Source organism: Eptesicus fuscus, chromosome 11, assembly GCF_027574615.1.
Source record: "Eptesicus fuscus isolate TK198812 chromosome 11, DD_ASM_mEF_20220401, whole genome shotgun sequence".
Taxonomy (NCBI): Eukaryota; Metazoa; Chordata; class Mammalia; order Chiroptera; family Vespertilionidae; genus Eptesicus; species Eptesicus fuscus.
This window is the reverse complement of record NC_072483.1, coordinates 9,217,347-9,239,087: the sequence shown is the minus strand read 5'-3', so window position 1 is coordinate 9,239,087 and position 21,741 is coordinate 9,217,347. Positions and strand designations below refer to the sequence as shown.

Below are 21,741 nucleotides of genomic sequence, written 5' to 3'. Positions count from 1 at the left end.
AACTGTCTTCCCACAGGCAAGGCCTCCTATACAACAAATGTCTATGTGGGAAAGATGACCTCTGCAGCATGAGGGAATGACAGCACAGGAAACCAGGGTGCCTGCCTTCTGAACTCTAACCCCAGAGCCCCTGATCCTGGCTTCTGCTCACACAGCTCCAGTCCACTCTGCCCTCCTTTTGCTGGAGCACAAGGTGGGTGGCTGGCTCCACAGAGAATTTTGTGCATTGGCCCTTTAAGAGGGTGCCTGAATTTCCAGCTGCCTCTCCCTGGCAGACAGCAACCCTGCTGCTTTTCACAGCCAGGTATTATGTGGGTACCCTTCTCAGCTCTGGTGCTCCCTGCTAGGGGAGCCCAGGTTGAGGATTTGACCCCAGAGTTCTCAGTGGCAAACCCTCCACCCAATCTGAGATATCTTTCTGGAACTTCAGTTGCTGTCTGTGGGAGCCCAGCCAGTCCTTTCATGCCTCCACCCCTCCTACCAGTCTCTATGTGGTCTCCACTTTCAGTCCACAGGTATCAGGGTTCTCTCCAGCAAGTCGTCCATTGATTATTCAGGAAGTTTTTCTGTATTTCAGTTGTAATTCCAGTTCAGTCCTAGGAGAATGTCTGTGCAGCATCCACTTATTCCACCATCATTTTTAATCCTCCCCTGAAAATATAAATATTTTTAATTACTAACCAGTATTTGAGGCATTTCTAAGCATGTGGAACTGAAGAGTACTTGTGGGTGGCCCTGTATGCTGACACCAGGACTGGCATCAAGTCACTCCAGTACAGTCAAATGAACCATTGCCACAATCTCGTGGCAATAGCATGAAGCTTGTTTTCTTTTACCACCAGGCAGCTCAGAAGTGTTATCGTTGAGAGTAGATTCATTAAATGGTCACAAACTTTTAAGGATATTGAATCAGTCATCTTGTTTCATCCCCAGGTTCCTCAATTGTACAAAATTAGGGGGTACCAGCCATTCTCTGTACAGATGTCTTCAGCAAGTTACAGACCTCAAAAGCTTGCTCGACCCCTGAAGCAAGGAGCTGAGGTAACACATCCCCGCTTCGGGAATTGCCCTCACCATTCCCCTCTTGTCCCAGCATCAAGACTAACACTGCTCTCAATCCTTGCACAGGATGAAGCCACCACTGTGATAGCCCTGCCAAAGCAGGACGTCACCCCTCAGTCCCCTGGCAAGATCTCAATCTTGAACATGAAACCACCCGAGGCCTTAGCTGTGTCTCCAGATTATGACCCACTTTACATCTTTGTAAGTGACCATTGGGAGAAGTCTTGTGTTCTGTGTTCCTTTATTTCAGCAGTTGATTTATAAGAAAATAGATGTATTAATTTGGAATATTTTTACCTCTTTGGAATGTCAAGGTTTAAATAATATGTCATCTTCAAAATTGCTTGGTTGGAGAATATCAATGCTTCTGTCTTCTAATAATCCCAGCATTTATTTTTATGACAATAGCTTTGTGATCTCTTCTAATTATAGATCATATGTAATATACTAGAGGCCCGATGCACAAAATTCATGCAAGGGGCTCAGCCCTCACAGCCACGGCAGCTTGCCTCAGCAGCTTGCCTCAGCCCTCGCAGCCCCAGCTTCATCCGGAAGGTCATCAGAAAGAATGTCTAGAAGGTCATTCGGCTGTCCGGTCTAATTAGCATAATACACTTTCATTATTATAGATTATATGTATATACATACACACACACATAATGTTTAAAAAAAGAGAAAGAAAAATCACAACAGAAAAAGAAAGTAAAATTATCCCAAATCCCATCACTCAAAGTTCTGTTGGTTCCTATTCCACGCTTGGGCAGTGCATCGCTGCTGTACTCACGCCTCTGCCTACCAGATTTCTCTGTCCTGCTTTGTTTCTGTAGCTGTACATGCTCACCCACCGGAAGCACCCTCATCATGCTACTTCCTGCTCATTAGTCTTCATGGCCCCCCTTTCTACCAAATTAAGCCTACACTCCTGAAACTGAGAGGCCAGTCATAATCCCCAGCCCTGTGCGTCCCTGTCCCCCTACACACCTCCCTGCCAAACTCTATGTGCCTCCCTCCCATCACCAGGTCTTTGCTTATTGCGACCTGTCCTCATAGGGTTCTCTCTTCTATACTCACATTTCCAGCTGCCCAAGTCCCATCCAGACAGGAAATCTGATGAAGTTCTACGCAATGATGGCATCACATACACACAGAGAATAGGGGACCTCAAACACTACTTGGGAAAGTCCCCTTTGTGAGAATCTCCAGTGTGGGCAGAGGTGCTCCTGGTCACCCAGCCAGTTAATGTATTAATTTGGAATATTTTTGGAGAGCTGGAATGCCACCTGTCTGTCTCCTGACTGTTCTGGGGGCTCCTCCTCAGATCTGTGCTGCTTTTCTGTGGAGAGCTGTGGTGTTTGGCCATGCTGTGGCATTTTCTTATTGTCTCGTGGGTTGAGGAGAGTGCTCCTCAGAGACATAGAATCTTAGAACTAGAATAACCTTGCACTTGAAAATCACTTTAACTCAGTGATTTTCAAACTTCCTTTAGTACCAAAACCCTCTCAACAACTGAAATTTTACAGAGAAAGGCAAAATGTAAAACAGATAAAGTTCTGGTTGCTTGGATGGCAGTGGGGCAGCGGCTCTCCTGAGGGGGCATCCCTGCAAAGCCCTAGGGTCCCCGCAGCAAGGTCTGAACAATCAGTGTTTGTTCCCCAGACCCACCCACTACCATCTTCTCATTGTTTTAAAAGTGAGAACACTGGTCTGGAGGAGCTAAGGGATTTTCCAGCCATACCAAACTTCCTTAGAAAATATCAGTAGTTATTTATTTATCTATTAATTCCACTAATACTTAGGGTATGCCTGATATGCATAGGATAGGAACCCAAGTAACGGAGCAATTCATCCAAGAGGCACAACAACCCTAAATATCTATCCACCTAATGCCAGAGCTTCAAAATGATGCACAAAAACTGATTGAACCGCAAAGGAAAAAGTAGACAAACCCACATTACAGTTGGTGAATTAAACACCCCTCTCTCACAAACAAGGCTCAATAAAATGAAAAAGATTCCAATTAAATGAAGTATTTTTTCTGACTTGGATAGATTAAGTCAGAAATAACTAGCATAAAAATATCTAGAAACCCCCCACACACACACAATTTGGAAGCTAAATTATATACTTTAAAATAGCCGAAAGGCCAAATAAGAAATTACAAAGTATTTTTAACTGAATGAAAATGAAAACATAACACACAAAAAAATTGTGGGAAATTTATAACACTATACACCTACATTAAAAAAATGAGTTCAGGCCCTAACCGGTTTGGTTCAGTGGATAGAGCATTGGCCTGTGGACTGAAAGGTTCCAAGTTCAATTCCAGTCAAGGGCATGTACCTTGGTTGAGGGCACATCCCTAGTAGGAGGTGTGCAAGAGGCAGCTAATTGATGTTTCTCTCTCATCGATGTTTCTACCTCTCTATCCCTCTCCCTTCCTCTCTGTAAAAAATCAATAAAATATATATATATTTTTTAATGAGTTCAGGCAAGAGCCCTCTTCCGTCTTTCTCCCTGGCCCTAGCAGCACGGTAGCCCCTCTGCAGCAGTTTGAAGCCTTCCCGGTGAACCTGACTGGCACATTCAATGCCGGCACCACACTAGGCTCCCTCTCCCCACTTTCCTGCCTCCCCAGTCGGCTGCAGTTCCCTTAAGTTGTGGAGACATTTGTTTCTTGGCAACCAGATTGGGTTTCTACAAGCCATGTGTTTTGTTGTGATTTTTTTAATGTTTTAGAAAATTATACAAACAAACAAATAGGACAAAATCTCAACCTACTAGTTCTTAAACATCTGAAATTAAACAACTGTGAAAGGGCAACAGCTATGTTGTTGTTGGCGACAAGAATGGCGTTTTTGTTAGAAAATCCTGGAAGAGTCATTGCAAGGCTCTATGTTCTCATACTTTGCTATAATTGCTCTGTGCCTCCATTAGTTCTGCTGGAAAACTAATAAAAAACAGGATCTTCCCTAAAACCAGATACTACCTCCACATGGAGCCTTCCTCAATTAAAAACATCACCAAAACCATGTTAAATGTTGACATTTCCTGATATAGCAAATGGCATGCTCTTCTTTGCCTTCTTTTCAAGTTTTTCAGAAGCTGCTTTTGTTTTCAAAGCCAGAAGTTTACTTGCTTTTTAAAACCACTTTGCTTATTTAATAAATCCCCCTAATTCATCGAGTTAAGAAACAAATACTTTAAGCCGTTTTAAGTTGTACTTGTTTCCATGTGATGAGCTTAGGGCAGCCACGTGGGATGTGACGCCGGAAGAGGGACACTGAGGAACGGCTGGCATTGGAGACTGCGGTGTGAAGACACCCTGCTCTCCTGCTCCTCCCCAGAGGCGCTGCCGCGGAGGCGGTGTCAGTGCGAGGGGAAGCCACCGAGAACGTGAGCAGGTGCCTGCCCTCCGCCTGGCTCAGAGGCCAGTAAACAAACGGGAATCGTTCTCTCTCTCTTCTGCAGAATCCCAACCCAGGATTATTTGCTGTGATGCACCCTCTGACCTACACAGAAACCTCGATAGATTACCATCTGTGCACTCACCCCAAGTACAAGTACACCAAGGAGTGCCACATTGGGTCCAGCATTCCTCTCACCCAGAAACAGTTTCTCCATCACACGGTAATGCCGTCCCCACTGGCTGGCAGAGCTGGCCCCGGGCTGCAGGGAAGGGCGGGGAACAGGGACGGGGCGCCCCTGGAATTGAGACAAAGAGGGCTTGCAGCCACCGCTGCGGAACAAGAAAGCCAACAGCGATGGCTGTGTGCACTCTCGCACCGACAGCCCTCCGAGGTCCAGGGGGAGACCCAGCACCACTCCCGCCCGCTCCTGACCCACCTCTCCGGCTGCAAGTCGCCCTTTTTCAACATCCCACTCTCTTTTTTCCTTGAAGATGACACCACTATGCATTTTTATTCCTATTTCAACCTCGCAAACACCATCACATGGCAGGCATAGCCCCAGGGCCTGGTGGCCTCTTTCTTTGTCCCCAACAAGTGTAGAAACAGCCGTATGGACAAGGTGCTGATATGACAAATGCACATTAAGGAAGAGGCTCCAAAGAATTCCTTCTTCCCGCAGATAACCAACCTGAATATCCAGGGACCTCTCTTGGGAGTTGCCCTCGGGACCTTTACACTCAATAAATCCCTAACTCGGGTCATTATCGATGCCCTACTGTTGCCAACTACACCTCAAACAGCTCCTCCTCCTGCCTTACCTTTTTGTTCTGTGATTTGTGCAGTGGCCCGTGTGACCCTTGATCCCTGCCTCGCCCTCAAATATCTAACCATCACTGGGTTCTACCAGTCTGCCCCAAACAGCTTTTGAATCTCCCTCTACTACCCCCCCCCCAGACCACCACTGTGCTGTCAGCCCTCTCTAGAAAACTTCCTTCAGTACACATCCCTCCAATCACGTTGTTTTTAGTTTGAACCCTCTCCGTGGTCCTGCTCCAGGCTCATTAGCTTGGCCCCCAGGCCTTTCCTAACCAGCCTGCCTCTCCACAAGTATTCCCTGCAGCCCCCCTCACACTCAGCCCAGCGGGCGCCCTCCTGGCAACACCCCTGCACCTCCCTGCACTTGCAGGTGTTTCCCCTGCCTACATGCCCTTTGATGAACCTCCAGCCTCTTTGACTGTGGCTTCGGCACCATAGTCACAGTGACCAAACAGATGATAAGGCCACATCTGCCCTCCCCGCAGAGCCTGCTGAATCGAGATGTGCCTAATGAATAGGGGGGGGGGGGAGGCGGGGGGGAAGACTCCGTTGGCCCCATGTTAATTGTGTGCTGCATTGTCAAATGCCTTTTGCTGGAGCAGTTGTCTTTTAGCCTCATACAAATTCAATCAAACTGAATGAAATTATAAATTTTGGAATTAATATTTAAGCATAAACTATAGTCAACTGAATGAAATGAGAGTCCTTCCTAGACTTCGCCTCACCAAACAGTTCCTTTACATGTAGTGCCCTGTGCTGGCTTCCATTCCAGGACATTATACCCGGAATAATGCACTGGAAGAGGTTCCAGCCCCTGGTTCTCTCATCTCTGCCCGACACCTCCAAGATAGAGACAACACAGAGGTAAGCACCGCTCGTCCGTCTCACCGAGGCTGCGGTCCCAAAACGTGACAGGCCAACCGGTGTCAGGTTATGCTTTCTTAATGCATGAGGGACGTTTGCTAGTCACAGAAAAAGATGATGTACACTCATTTTCAAATTTTGAATTGGTCTTAAGATACACTTTAAAAACAACTAGTGTCACAGGTGGCTAGTTGGCCATATTTTAATAAAAGTGAACAACCAATCCATATAATTCAGCTGAAATATTCCTGGTTAGTTTTTCACATTTTAAAATTGCCAAAATGAGCCTTCTACACCATCCCGGTCCGGTTCCAAAGGATCCATGTTTCCCTCATGCCACAGCCTGTGAGAGAGCCACAGCGAGGCCCACAGTTACCATCATATAGAGACATAGATCAGCTCCGGATTCAGCCTATCGCTCAGCTCCAGAAGCAGAACGGGGAGATGAGAATATTGTTGGACCAAAGAAATTTAGAGTCACCCCTTTTTCTAATGTGTTTATATACCACCTCCTCCAAGTCCCGAGACACCAAACAAGAAGCCTGCTGCCTTCTCTTTAGGGCTCTGCCTGATCAAGAACCCACTTCTGAACCCTTGAATTTGCATCTTTAGTTCATTGTCCTTATAAACATAGTTAAACAAGTTGTTGGTGAGAAAATTTGACTAGTATCCTGAAATGATTGTTATCACCTTATGTTCCAATCCTTGCTTCAGAATGAGGCCCACCCAGAGCCCTGCCATGGCCCCAGGAGTGGTCAGGAAAACCGAGCTCTGCCACCAACCAGCATCAGCGGGTGGTCTTCCCCCCTTTCTCCCCCCTCCCTCTCCCCCCCCCCCCCCCCCCTCCCCCTCTCCTCCTCCCCACAGTGTGTCCAGTTCTTCTCCCTCAGCAGAATGCCACGCCCGCTGCCTCCAGGGGCTGTAAAGAGGCCACGCCCCCCCACGCCCCTCCGAGCCCGGCCGCCTGGTCCAGAGGGAGGGGATTGGACCCGTGGAGAAGACCCTTCTCAGCCTTGACATTTTGGTTTAGGAGGAGGAGAGCTTACCCAGGGTGCAGCAACCTCAGGTGTACCACCTCTACCGCCGCCCCCCCTTCCCCCCCGGGTTGGAGGGGCCAGCTGAGTTGAAATCCAGTGTGTGACTCCAGAACACTTCATTTTCTTCTTCCTTCTTCGCCTGCGGAAAAGCTTTTCCTGAATTAAGGAAAATCCAGACTTGCTTCCAGAGATTTTCCGAATACCACTCTTTGGGGTTTCTCCTTAGTGCGCCTCTACTCCTCCTCCTTGCCTGGAGAGGAACATGACACCAAGCATAGGACATGTAGGAGTTCAAAAACAGCAGTTCTTTTTCTATGCGTTTATTCATACCACACCCACCCACTGCCATCTCAAAATAAACTAAGCCTCTCCGATCTTCACTTGAGCATATCTCCAAAGCCGAAATCTCCATAATGGCAGTGACACGGTGACTCTGTAGAGAGAACAATGTGTTGGCCTCTGAGAGACCTGCCTCCATTACTTGCTGTCACCAGCTCTATGTCCTTGGGCGCATTGTTACTGAAGCCCTTTGCGCAACAGTTTCCCCGCCTGTGAAACAGTAATGGTGAGGGCATCCTCACCCCGCTGTCGTGCGGATTAAAGTAAAATGATGATGTGAAGCATTTGCACCATCTTCAATAACTTCCTCTCTTCTCCCTTCCATTCCCACCCACTACAGCTTGCAATCCCCCTGTTGCCACCAGATGGCGACTGTCTGCCTCCACCTGACCGCCTCATTTTGCTGTGGGGCGAGGACACTTCAAACCTGACCCACGCAATCCGTAAATGTAGCTGGGTGTGGGGTACTGTCAGGAGACTGACTAAGCAAGATGAGAAATGGGAGAGGTGGAGACTGCCTGTGCCCACCCACTGGCCCCACGCACAGGTCTCCAGAATTAAGGGGGAAATCTCCCGAGGCTGTTCTTTCAAAAAGCAGTCAGAATGCGGTTACCTGGGACTTGTCTTAGCCATGAATTAAACATGAATTCTACGTGAATTAAAGAAAAGTCCCCGACCACGAGTTGTTGCTTTCAGCTTCGGGTCTGAGTGCTCTGTTGGGCCAGTTTGTTTCCAAATAAACCATAATTGGTAACATTATAAAGTCAAAAGAGGATTCTGTATTTCCTTACCCTGGGTTTTCATGATATAAGATTCTAGATCATGGAGGGTTTTTGTGTGTTTTTTATTTCTAATAGGAGTTATAAAATAACGACATTTCTTTTTACATTCCTACAAACCCATTAATGATGCTTCAGCTTTGCTTGAATAAATTACCTATTGCTTATGAGGTGTTTCCCTTTTATCTTTTCCCCTGAGAGTTACCTGTTTGTTGTTAAACCATGTGATATAGTTAGTGTTTATTCCAAGTCGTTTTGGTATTCAGAATAATCAAAACAGCTCAACTTGGTTTCTTTACTCTTTCGTAAGTTTAGAGAGACTTTGTTGAACCTCTAGGACTTTCATAAAATCTGAGAGTTGACAGCAACTGAATGAGTAATCTAGTCCAGTGCCCAGACTTCTGGGTTTTATAGGTGAGTGAAATGGCCAGAGGAATTTGGGGACTGCTTTAGCATTGTCAGCATTTACTTTGCCAACGAAAGCTTTAAAACAAGCAAAGCCGAGCAAAACACCCGCCCCCCTCTGTCGTTGCCATTACTTCCGTTTCAGAAGAACATATTAACATACAGAAGTATAGGAGCCCTGGCTGGTACGCTCAGTGGTCAGAGCACCAACCTGGGCACTGAAGGGTCGCAGGTTTGATTCCCCGTCAAGGGGACGTACCTGGGTTTCGGGTTCGATCCAGGCCGAGTATGGGAGGCAGCCAGTTAATGTCTCTCTCCCATTGATGTTTCTCTCCCTCCCTCCTTCCCACTCTCTCTGAAAAGCAATGGGAAAAAAATATCTTTAGGTGAGGATTAACAAAAAGACAAGTAAGAGGAACATAGTCTCAAAACTTTAAAATCGGGTAATCGGGGAAAGCACATGGTGGCTGCCATTCCGTCTTCCCAGCCCTGCCTGCTTTGGAGACAGTCGCGGCTTGCAGCTACTGGGCCTCTTCCGGACAGGACGCCCTGACTGCCCCCGGAGGCCCCAGTGCGCCGTCAGCTAGAACCTGCACTCTGCCTCGGTCAGGCAGTAAGCCGCTCCCTGGGCTCCTTTCAGGGCGGAATGACATGAAAGCCAATATCGGGCGCTCCGTGTGCACATTGCCCCGGGGGGGGGGGTCTTCTTTCTTGGCCTCTTCAGCAGATAAGCCAGGGTGTCTATGTAGGGAATACACACACACACACATACACATATACATGTACATACCAAAACACATGTATGTGTACATATACATGTGCACATAAACACATGTACATATACAGTGTATATACCAGAAATCATGAATTCACACCAGTGCTTATACAAATTCTCTATCCGTAGAGTGTTGCTTCCTTCCCCCGCTCGTATTTGCATGTTCCTTCTCTCCCTGTGAGAACCCTGGCTCCTAACACATTTGCTCACTCAGTTTTATAGCACATCTAAACTCATCTCAGAATTACTGCACCTGTAACCACTTTAATAAGCAAGCACAATAGAGTTCAGATTGATTTGTAGTCTTCCCCTACCCCCACCACATTCAAAGCAGGAAGTATACACTGTGTGGCCAGATTACTATGCGTTCAGAGATCACAATAATCTGACCACTCAGTGTATAGTCAAGTACGATATTTATAAATTGTTTGGATTACTTCTTCCCACCTCCCTTCCCTTTTTTTCCCCTTTCTCTTTCTCTTCCTCCCTCTCCTTCTCTTCTTTCCCTCCAGTGTGATTATGGAATTCATGCAAAACATTATTTGTTTCAGTTTGCTTTCCGTCTAGGGTTTTTTCTTTCCTTTCTTATAGATTTAATGTTATTTTTTTATATGTAGAGCATTGATGTGCTTTCCACACTCAAAAGTACCGGAAAGGCACACGGAGCAATGTCACACCCTCCCGGCCCCTCCCAGCCTTTGTGGTAACCACCTTGGTCTTCTAACTTATCCATCCTTTGTTTCTCTTTATAATGCTAAGCAGAACATAGGTATTTTTCTTACTTTCCCTTCTTTCTTATACAAAAAAAAAAATAAAAATCTATGTTTCTGAACCCTGGGAAATGTCTTATTTGGCACCATATTCTTGGATTTGACTGGGACCTGTCACACCCCCTGCCGTTGCCCCTAGGAAAACGTAAGTGGGATTTCAGGAGCGAAGGAGGACAGAATGGTAAAGGCCTCCGCGGGGGTACAACGGACGTGCTTTAGAAAATTATGCAAAGACCCCAAGACTGCTAATGTGATCGTTTATCTTTGGCTGCTCGTGTGATTCTCCCACAGCTGTGACTCCCTCAATTCAGTTATGCTTCCTACCGATGTCCCTGCGATTCTCAGCGCCTTACCAGAAGAAGACAGACTGGACACAGTCGAACGGTACCGTCTTCACTTCGTCTCTAACGGGGTCTGTTTCCACAGTTACGCTGGCTGCTGTGAGAGATTTCAGAAGAGCATACAGTGCCTGAGCTTGCCACCCAAATGAGACCAGGCTCACAGCCGGCCGAACCCCTAAGTAGATAAGATGCTAAATTCCTTGCAGGGGATACACAGTCTCTAGGTCTCAAATGTGCTGATCTTTAGGTGTCTGGGAGCTCAAGGGAGGGGAGAGCAGAGGCAGTGCGGGTGGATTGGAAGACTTCAGTGTCGTGTGGACTTGGGTTAGTACTTGGAAGACAGGTAGGACTTGGAGAGGGATCAGCTCTTGTTATCATCCCTGCCTTAGAGGTGAGGAAACTGCTAACGGGAAGGTCATGTTTGCAAAGCCACCAGTATAGTGATTTGCATATAACAGCTGCTTAGTAATCGTTAGCTCTCAACCTTATGGGACTGGAACAACTTTTGCAGCTTTCACAGGTACTTTTCTTAACAGAAACCTGCTAGGCCCACCTCTAGTCATGCCTCACTGCTGAATAGGGTTCCTGTTTGTGGTTCCAAACTTTGAGGCCTTTGTTGCCTTTGGCGATCTTGGAAGCATTTCTCTTTACCGGAGTGTGATGGACACGATGCTATCAAGCAATCCATTCTCCTCTTCTTCTAAAGTGTCAGAGTTAAAACTAGGGCTATATTTCCCAGCCTCCCCTGCAGTTAAGCCATCCATTTGACTAAGGCCTTGCCAAAGAACTGTGAGCAGACGTGAGCTTTGCTACTTCTGAGGTCAGAGCCCTTCAAGGAGTGAGTGTGCCTCCTCCACACTCCCTCACCCTCCTCTGCTCCAGCTGATCTGTGCAGTGACCCAGCTGTAACCAGCAAGCAGCAAAGCTCTAGCCCCGGGCCCAGCAAACTGGCCTACAGCCAAATCTGGCCTGCCCCCTGGTTTCGTGAATAAAGTTTTACTGTGACATAACCACACACATTTACTTGAGTATTTTCTAATTGCTTTCATGCTACAAAAAGCAGAGTTGAATAATTACACAAGAGACTGTGTGACCTGCAAAGCCTTTACAGAAAAAGCGTGCTGACTCCCAGTCTAAGGGATAACAGACCAAAGATAAAACTAGCCTCTTTCCCTTTAATTTCTTCTTTCACCCATAGATTATTTACAAACATATTGTTTAATTTTTCAAACAGTTATGGATTTTTTTTCAGTTATCTTCTTTGCAGTTGAATTCTATTCAAATTCCATTGTGGGCAGAGATTGTACTCTGAATGATTTCAATCTTTGGAACTCATTCAGGCTTTCTTTATAGGCCAGGATATGGTCAATATTGGTAAATATTCCATGTACACTTGAAAAGAACATGAATTCTGTAATCCTGTTTTAAAAATTGCTTTTTATTCTCTGGTAATAAATAATGACTCCTACTGTTGTTCATTGGTAGAAAGCAATTTATCAGCCCTCTGCTTCTCTTAACACGGACTCAATACAAGTAGGCAGAACTAACATTGAAGACCACAAGAGTTGAATAACTCTTAAATGATTCAGTATTTCTCTATTTTATTTTGGGAAAGAAAAACTGTTCCAGCTAAACAGTTTTCTTATTCCTTTTCAGTGAGCTCTGTGAACAGAATATGGAAATTATGTTGACTCCAGAAATGATCGAAGTGGAATTCCCTATGTTGGACCACAGGGACACCAAAAAGGAGAAGTAAGTGGGTACTTTTATGCCTACTAAGAGGTGGCCGTGGATAAAATTTGCCCGACACGAACCACAGAACTGTCATGTTGTCTGAATCCACATATCTTGGGTTTTAAGGGAGAGAGGTTTCCTATGCTTTTGATAATTAGATATGTATTTTATTTTAGGCACACTGCATTCCTTTAAATGCTGTTAGCAAATATGCCTTTAAAAACTGAATCCAATTTTTCCAGTTGCTTATCATTTAATCTCAGAGATGTGTTTGTTTCTTATTGATAGTGAAGGAGTTTCATCCCATATGAAAGGAGTTTCATTCCAGGCTCTGGAGGCAAATGAGACCTATGAGTCCCAACTCCACCATTTATGACATGTGAGATCACCAGCCACGTTACTTACCTTTAGTAACTGGGTCTCAGTTTCCTCATTTGTAACATGCAGAACACAAACTCTCCCAGGCAGTTGTGAGGATTAAAGAAGACTCAAATGTGAAGACACCGAGCTAGTTGCTAGATGTGAACCAGATGCTTGGCAGATGTTGATGTCTCCCTTTGCCTGTATATCAGGGGCCAGCCAGCTAAGCAAACATCATCATCCTTAAGGAAACTGGTATTGATTAATATTTTTATAGTGGACATAACCACATGTCATTCATATGGTTCATGAGTTTGAAATTCCAGGTATACTTTTAAAAATTCTTTTTATTTTAAAAAATGCTTTTTATTATTAAAAATAATCAAAAACTGCCTGGCTGCCGAAACCGGTTTGGCTCAGTGGATAGAGCGTTGGCCTGCGGACTCAAGGGTCCCAGGTTTGATTCCGGTCAAGGGCATGTACCTTTGTTGCGGGCACATCCCCAGTAGGGGGTGTGCAAGAGGCAGCTGATCGATGTTTCTCTCTCATCAATGTTTCTAACTCTCTATCCCTCTCTCTTCCTCTCTGTAAAAAATCAATAAAATATATTTTTTTAAAAAAACTGCCTGGCTGGTGTGGCTCAGTGGTTGAGGGTCGACCCATGAACCAGGAGGTCATGGTTCGATTCTTGCCCAGGTTTCAGGCTCAATCCCTAGTAGGGGGTGTGCAGGTGGTAGCTGATCAATGATTCTTTGTCATCATTGATGTTTTTAACTCTCTCTCCCTTTCCCTTCCTTTCTCTGAAATCAATAAAAGATACTTTAAAAACTAAAAAATATATATATAAAGAATAAAATAAAAACATAACCCTACCACCTAGAAGCAGTAACTTATACATTTTGATGTTTGGTCCTCCAAATATTTATTTATTTAAGTAAATAAATGTACATATGTTCTACCAAAATTCAATCATATTATTCATATTACTTTGTCTTTTTAATATATATTTTTTTTATTGATTTCAGAGAGGAAGAGAGAGATAGAAACTTCAATGATGAGAGAGAATCATTGATTGGCTGTCTTCCACATGCCCCACACTGGGAATCGAGCCCACAACCCAGGCATGTGCCCTTCACTGGAATCGAACCTGGGTCCCTTCAGTCCCCAGGTCAATGCTCTATCTACTGAGCCAAACCTATTAGGGCATATTATTTGGTCTTTTACACTTTATAAAAAATATTTCCTTATTGATTTCAGAGAGGAAGGGAGAGGGAGAGAGAAATAGAAACATCAATGATGACACAGAATCATTGATTGGCTATCTCTTGCATGCCCCACACTGGGAATCGAGCCCACAACCCACGCATGTGCCCTGATCAGGAATCAAATTGCGACCTCCTGGTTCCTGGGTCAAAGCATAACCACTGAGCCATACCACTGGGCTACACTTTTATTTAGCAATCTATATATATAAAAGGCTAAGTGACCAACTGACCAGCCGGTATATTGATGCACACTGGCAATTTAAAAATAAACGTTGATTCGCGCATGTGTGATACATATAAAGCTCTCACTGGCGCCAATCGCACACGTGTGTTTCGATCTGTCATTGTCGATCATGAATTTGGTTGTTTTTGTTGACATTGTGAAGCTGAAAGAAAGTGGCGGCATCGACAGAATGTATCTGAACACCAACTATTGGAACAACAGAAACGTAGACTGCCTCACGCTCACATATTATTGATATTATTATTTATTTATTAATGGGTTTATATATTATTTTCATATATATTTTACTTTCTTTCATCTATGACACTTCTACCATAGAGAAAGAGCGATATTAAAATATTTCTCCTAATTAATGTCCTTTCAATGTACACGAATCCATGCACGGGACCACTAGTATATCATAAGCATATATTTATAAATACAAACATACATCATTATATTTCACTGGTAGATGTACCATAATTTAGTTAACCAACCCTCTTATGATGATCATGTAAATTCTTTTCATTGTTTTGCTGTTACCAGTAGTGCTTCAGTAAACATCCTTGTGCCATAATTTCTTACAAACTTATCAGAGTGTTTCCTAAGAATAAATTTCCTGAAATGTAAATGCTATAACAACATGCATTGTAAAGTTTTAATACATATTGTTTAATTGCCACCCACAAAGTGCATCAGCGTACCTCCTATCAGCAGAGGTCAGGACTGCCCACAGTCAAATGCCCTCAACAAAACATTATAATGTTTTTAATTCTTTACCAATATAATAGATTTTAAAATGTCCATCTTCTTGTTTTAACTTTAACTTGTTTTGTTTTCAAAAGATATTAAAATTTTCCTTAGTTTATCAACTATTTTTCTTTTTTTTTATATATTTTATTGATTTTTCACAGAGAGGAAGGAAGAGGGATAGAGAGCTAGAAACATCGATGAGAGAGAAACATCAACCAGCTGCCTCCTGCACACCCCCCACCAGGGATGTGCCCGCAACCAATGCACACGCCCCTGACCAGAATCGAACCCGGGACCCTCCAGTCCGCAGACCGACGCTCTATCCACTGAGCCAAACCGGCTTCGGCTATTTTTCTTTTTTTATGAGGGTCTTATTTTGCCTATTTTATAGAAAATGTTTTTTTTCTTACCTACACTAATGAAAGAGTAAGGTGCAAATTGACCATACCTTTGTGACGCCCACCAGCCAATCAGGAGTGAGTATGCAAATTAACCCAACAAAGATGGCAGGTTATTTTGAATACAAAGGCACTGCAACTGGGGGTGGGGTGGGACACTTGCACCATCACCATGGCGATGATGCAAGCATTCCGCACCGCCCCAGCCGCTCTGGGCCTCTGGGCAGCGTGGGAAGGTAGAAAGGTGGCTCCAGCCCTAGTGAAGGCTGTGCTGGCAGCCAGGGAAAGGAAGGCCCATTCTTGCACGAATCTTCGTGCATCAGGCCTCTAGTTTACTTATAAGAGTCCCTTGTATATTAAGGATAATTGCCTTTTCTTATATGTGTTGTAAATTTCTCAGTTCATCTTCTAAATGTGTTTGGGATGTTTTAGGAGGCTCTGCCTTTTTTGCCTTTTTTTTTTTTAGAGAGAGAGTGGAAAGCAGGGAGGGAGATGGATAATGAGAGAGAGAGAGAGAGAGAGAGAGAGAGAGAGAGGGAGAGAGAAACATTGATGTGAAAGAGATACATCGAGCAGATGCCTCCTGCACACACCCCAAACGGGGACAGGATTCAAACCTGCAACCTAAGTATATTACCTTGACCAGGAATCAAACCTGAGACCCTTGGGTGCACCAGCCGATGCTCTAACCACTTCACAAAACCAGCCAGGGCTAGAGGCCCTGCCTTTGTTTAAAGGAATGCCCACGTCTTAGACTAGTGTGGGTTTCCTTCGGTGTCTTTGTGATGGTTTCAGAGACCTACAGAAACAAGCTCTTCACCAGACCCTGGTGCACACCTTGGTCCTTTCCAAAGGCACCCAGCTCCAGCAGAGGGAGCCACAAGCTGTGGATTGCTGATAGCTCCAAACAGGGTACTCAGGGCCAGTCAGAAACAGCATCTGACATTGTCCTGCACTAGAGATTGGGAGTCATAGCAGATCTAACTAATACATTGACACAAAACCAAACAGGCAGCCAAAAAGGGGAAGAAAAAAAAAGCCCCAAATGAAAGAACAAGATAATTCTCCAGAACAAGAGATAAATGAAATGGAGATAAGAAATTTATCAGATATATAACTCAGAATAATGATGGCAAAGATGCTCAACAGCATGAGTAAAGATTTAGTAACTTCATATCAGTGAGTTAGTAGACAGGGTAGAAATAAATCACATACTCAGAGAACCAAAAAGAAAAAACAATTAAAAAACAGGAGGACAGCTTAAGAGAGCGGTGGGACAACATGAAATATAACAATATTCGCATAATAGGATTGCCAGAAGAAGAGATAGGGAACATGTTTGAAGAAATAATGGCAGAAAACTTCCATAACCTGTGAAGGAAAAAGCACACAAGTCCAGGAGGCACAGAGAGTCCCAAGCAAGAATAACCCAAACAGGCCCATGCCCAGACACATCATAATTAAAATGCCAAGAATTAAAGACAAAGAGAGAACCTTAAAGGCAGCAAGAGAAAAGCAATTTGTTGAAAAGCAAAGGCTGTCAGCTGATTTCTCATCAGATGCTACAGGCCAGAATGGAATGGCATGAAGTATTCAAGGTAATGAAAACAAGGATTTGAAACAAAGATTACTATATCCAGCAGAGTTATCATTCAAAATAAATGGTGAAAGTGCTTCTTAGACAAAAAAAAAAAAAAAAAAAAAAGTCCAGCAGTAAGAGAAGAATCTCTTACTCTTTGAGACAACATGGAGAGTACTGTGCTAAGCAAAATAAGCCAGTCAGAGAAAGACAAGTATCAAATTATCTCACTCATGTGTGAAATCCAATGAACAAAATAGATCCAGAGACATAGAAGCATGGAACATATTGTTGAATCTCAGAGGGAAGGTGGGGGAGGGTGGGTGGGTAGGAGATCAACCAAAGAAATTGTATGCATATATGCATAACCCATGGACATAGACAATAGGGGGATGAAGGCCTGGGGTGGAGAGCAGGGACAGTCTAGAAGGGGTCAATGGAGGAAATAGGCGGACATAAGTAAGACTTACAACAATAAAGGTTAAAAAAGAGAGAAACAAACAAACAAGCTCTTCTCAGAAAATAGTTTGGCAGTGTCCGCTAAAAGGAAATTTAGGAAATAAAAATTTTAAATAGAATTTCAGTGGGCTCTATTTTGATCAATTAATTACCAGTAAAATAACATGTTGCACTATATAGCACATGAAACCTCCCACACCTCAGCAAATAGATGCCCTTTGCACTGCATTTTGTTTCAGGTTCCAGTTGACTAGGAGTTTTTAATTAAAACTTCTTTTTCTATTTCAAAAATTACCTCTAAACATAGAATAGCTTGTCCTGTGAGTGAGGGATATCCAGTACCTCTCTGCTTACTTGCTCTTTAACCTGGTTTTTCATCCTGCAAAGCTAATGTTTAATGCCTCTGGATTATCAAGTTATTATTAAGTGAAATAGAAGTTATTATTTCATATATCCACCCAAAGTGGTATATCTTTTTTTCCTTTTAAAATTTATTTTAGCTACTTTACCAAACAAAATAAACTAAACATAATTTGCACACCAAATTAGTTTCCAATTTTTTCAAAATACATTTCAATAAACATAGCCATGCATTCTGAATTCAAATATTTTGCAGTTTAAATTGGTTTTGTACATTTTTTCATGTGTTAAAATTGTCAACATAATTATCATTTTATTGGCTGACTAGTATTTCAACAGGTAATATCCCATAGATGATTTTCAAAGGTTCTTTTGGTTCAGAAATTCTCTTTAGCTCTATCACTATCTGAGGCTCAGTTTTGTCTTCTCTGTCCTTCTTGTTCCTTCTCCTCACTCCTTCAGCGTCAGCCTCGCTGTCAGGCACACACACAGCCAGAGCGCGGACAGGCAGGGACAGAACAAAAGGAACACGCCAGCGGTGTTTGATTCCCCCAGGAAGACTGCTGTCTATTTGGTTTCTGGCAAATACTGTTTTCATGAATGCAAAGAACCATCTGCTCTCCCTCGATGGCTATGATTAACCGACAGTTCCTTTGCTACCCTCCTGGTGACCTCCGCTCTCTCAATACCCACCAAGGGAATCATGTAAAATGTCCAGGAAACTGCAAGACTAACTTCATTCAATATTCATGACCGGTATCTTTAAAGGGCGACATGACCCATATATTTTTTAATGATTCCATAAAATGGTGCCAATTAATTTTTAAGTATATGTATTAGGGAACATTTTAATTCTCCATTTTCAGATATTTCTGCTTTTGCAGAACTACCAGGCATTTGCAGAACTTTGCACTTCACCCTCTTTAGAAAACGTTTCAGAGTCTCTTGATTTTCTAATGTATTCTTCTGTTGAGGCAGATCATATGGCTGAGCTCACTCTTTATACATCTGTCCTTTGAACCACATGCACTCATCCTTTCCTCCCAGATACTGGGAAAGTTCTACCCAGCAACTCCTTGCCACACCCAGCAAAGTTCTGGGCTCCAGTCAGCCACTACTCATCCAGGTGCTTAACCCTCGCTCTAGCTCCCACCCCCACCACACCCCACTTTCTGGAATCTTCATCAGAGTCAGAGATACTGTGTGTCAACTTTATTTACAAACTTGAAGACTCAACTAGCCAACTGAGCATTCAGAAGACATTGTGCTAGGATGTCTGTGAGTCATTTCTCTCTCCACTTGGCAATAGTACTGGGAGATGGGGATCCCACCATTTCTACATCTGAAAGGGAGACTGAGCATTTAGGCAACTTGGCCATGCTAAGAAACTGTGCAGTGAGATCAGAGCCAGCTCAGAGCCAAGTGTTTTCGCTAGTAACTAAATTACCACTAATATCATACATATGTGTGTATATATATATATAGATAGATAGATAGATAGATATAGATATAGATATAGATATATAGATATATCTATATAGATATAAATATAAATATATATCTATATCTATATCTATCTATATCTATATCTATATCTATATCTATATCTATATCTATATCTATATCTATATCTATATATATATCTATATATATATATATATATACTAGAGGCCCGGTGCATGAAATTCGTGCATGAGGGGGGTGTCCCTCAGCCCAGCCTGCACCCTCTCCAATCCAGGACTGCTGGCTCCCAACTGCTCGCCTGCCTGCCTTCCTGATTGCCCCTAACCGCTTCTGCCTGCCAGCCTGATCACCCCCTAACCACTCCCCTGCCAGCCTGACTGATGCCTAACTGCTCCCCTGCCAGCCTGTTTGCCCCTAACTGCCCTCCCCTGCAGGACTGGTCCCCCCCAACTGCTCTCTCCTGCAGGACTGGGTCCCTCCCAACTGCCCTTCCCTGCAGGCCTGGTTGCCCCAACTTCCCTCCTCTGCCAGCTTGGTCACCCCTAACTGCCCTCCCCTGCAGGCTTGATCACCCCCAACTGCCCTCCCTTGCAGGCCTGGTCCCTCCCAACTGCCCTCCCCTGCTGGCCTGATCGCCCACAACTGCCCTCCCTTGCAGGCCTGGTCCCTCACAACTGCCCTCCCCTGCTGGCCATCTTGTGGTGGCCATCTTGTGTCCACATGGGGGCAGGATCTTTGACCACATCGGGGCAGCCTTCTTGTGTGTTGGAGTGATGGCCAATCTGCATATTACTCTTTTATTAGATAGGATAGAGGCCTGGTACATGGGTGGGGGCTGGCTGGTTTGCCCTGAAGGGTGTCCTGGATCAGGGTGGGGGTTCCCTTGGGGCATGGGTGGCCTGGGCGAGGGGCCTGTAGTGGGTTGCAGGCCAGCCACGCCCCCTGGCGACCCAAGCAGAGGCCCTGGTATCTGGGATTTATTTATCCTCTATAATTGAAACTTTGTAGCCTTGAGCAGAGCCAAGCCTCCTGCTCACTCAGTGGCCACAGCCATTTTTTTTGGGATTTATTTATCTTCTACAATTGAAACTTTGTAGCCTGGGGCGGAGCCAAGCCTTCTGCTTGCTCCATGGTGGCAGCCATTTCTGTTGGGATTTATGTATCTTCTATAAATTGAAACTTTGTAGCCTTAAACGGAGGCCTGGGCTGGCCAGGGTGTGTGGAAAGCTTGGCTTCATCCATCGCCGGGGGCAACCCTAGCCTCCTGCTCTTTCCAGCCCCGTGGCTGCCGCCATTTCTATTTGGATTTATGTATCTTCTATCATTGAAACTTTGTAGCCTTGAGTGGAGGCCTAGGCTGGCAAGGTCAGGCGAAAAGCTTGGCTTCCTCCATTGCCAGGGAAACCCAAGCCTCCCTCCTGCTCTCTGTGGCCGTAGCCATCTTGGTTGGTTTTATTTGCATATTTGCTCCTGATTGGCTGGTGGGCATGGCTTGTGGGTGTAGCAGAGTGGTGGTTAATTTGCATATTACTTTTTTATTAGATAGGATATATTGAAGCATTCATCTTATATAAAAACTGCTGTTTAAAATTTTAACCCTGCTATTTTGGCTTCTATAAATGCTTGCTTGCTTAAATAATAAGGAAAATAAGACTACTCCCATTCCAGAGAGGCTGTGGACTATACCCAGCACAGAGTTGTCAGTGCTGACACCAGGCCAGGCCTTGAGATATGGTCTCATGGCCCCTTCCCAGAATGTAGGCCTTCTTTCCCAGAATGCCCGGAAGTCTCATTCCAAATTTGGGAGACAAAAGAGCTAGGAAAAGTATAAATAGAAAAGGTTTCCTCCATGTGGGGGTGGGGGCAGAATTTGAAAGGCACATTTTTCTCTGGCCCTGCCCTTAATAAAATGTAACTCCCTTTCTCTAAGCATGGCTTGGTTTTTTCTGGTTTTCTGTAATAATATATCCTATATATATATTCTATATATACATATTCTATATATATATCGATTTCTCAAACCTTCACTGAGGCATTGGTGGGTGGCTCAGGTGTTCTGTGAGTGCCCTGATGTATCTTGTCTGGTTCTTTGATATTTAGAGAGGTGAGAGACCAGGCACAACCAACGGAGAAGACAGGAGAAAAAGTGCTGGAGGAGATGAAGAATGTGCGGGCCAAAACTCTCAACGCATACCTGATTATAGAATAAAAACCAGCTGGTCGGGTCCTCTCCTCTGCTTTCTGCAAGTCACTGTGGTCCTTTGTGTCCATTTATGTTCCAGCCATTTTTGCAATTAAAGTTTCTAGAGAAAAACATGAAATGTGGATATGTGGATGATGTATATATTTTTGTTATAACTTTTCTTTTTAAAAATAAAAGGTCATTAGTATGATGGCAATGTCTAAAGCTTCTAGGTGGGAGACTTCGTGCAGGACAAAGGCTTCGAGCCCGGAGTGAGCCTCTGCGGAAAGGCGAGGGGTCAGGTGCTGAGAGTCCCGGGGAGGGGTGGCGCCAGGGCCAGAGGAGCGAGGCTGTGGGGAGGGGCACTCT

General features: G+C 44.3%; 1 protein-coding gene across 2 annotated transcripts in view; it reads left to right on the top strand.

Moving 5' to 3' along the window:
* The window catches only part of CFAP221 (cilia and flagella associated protein 221), a 103,170-nt gene extending 81,653 nt beyond the window's left edge, over positions 1–21,517 (top strand). The window contains exons 17-23 of one of the 2 annotated variants that reach the window (XM_008143445.3): positions 934–1,041; positions 1,129–1,263; positions 4,531–4,689; positions 6,058–6,149; positions 10,546–10,638; positions 12,252–12,347; positions 21,291–21,517. In XM_008143445.3, the coding sequence (XP_008141667.2) occupies positions 934–1,041; positions 1,129–1,263; positions 4,531–4,689; positions 6,058–6,149; positions 10,546–10,638; positions 12,252–12,347; positions 21,291–21,399 (792 nt within the window). In that variant the 3' untranslated portion in view covers positions 21,400–21,517. The remainder of the gene's footprint in view (positions 1–933; positions 1,042–1,128; positions 1,264–4,530; positions 4,690–6,057; positions 6,150–10,545; positions 10,639–12,251; positions 12,348–21,290) is intronic. The other variant, XM_028148105.2, reaches the window with a different exon arrangement.
* Positions 21,518–21,741: the final 224 nt, after the last annotated feature.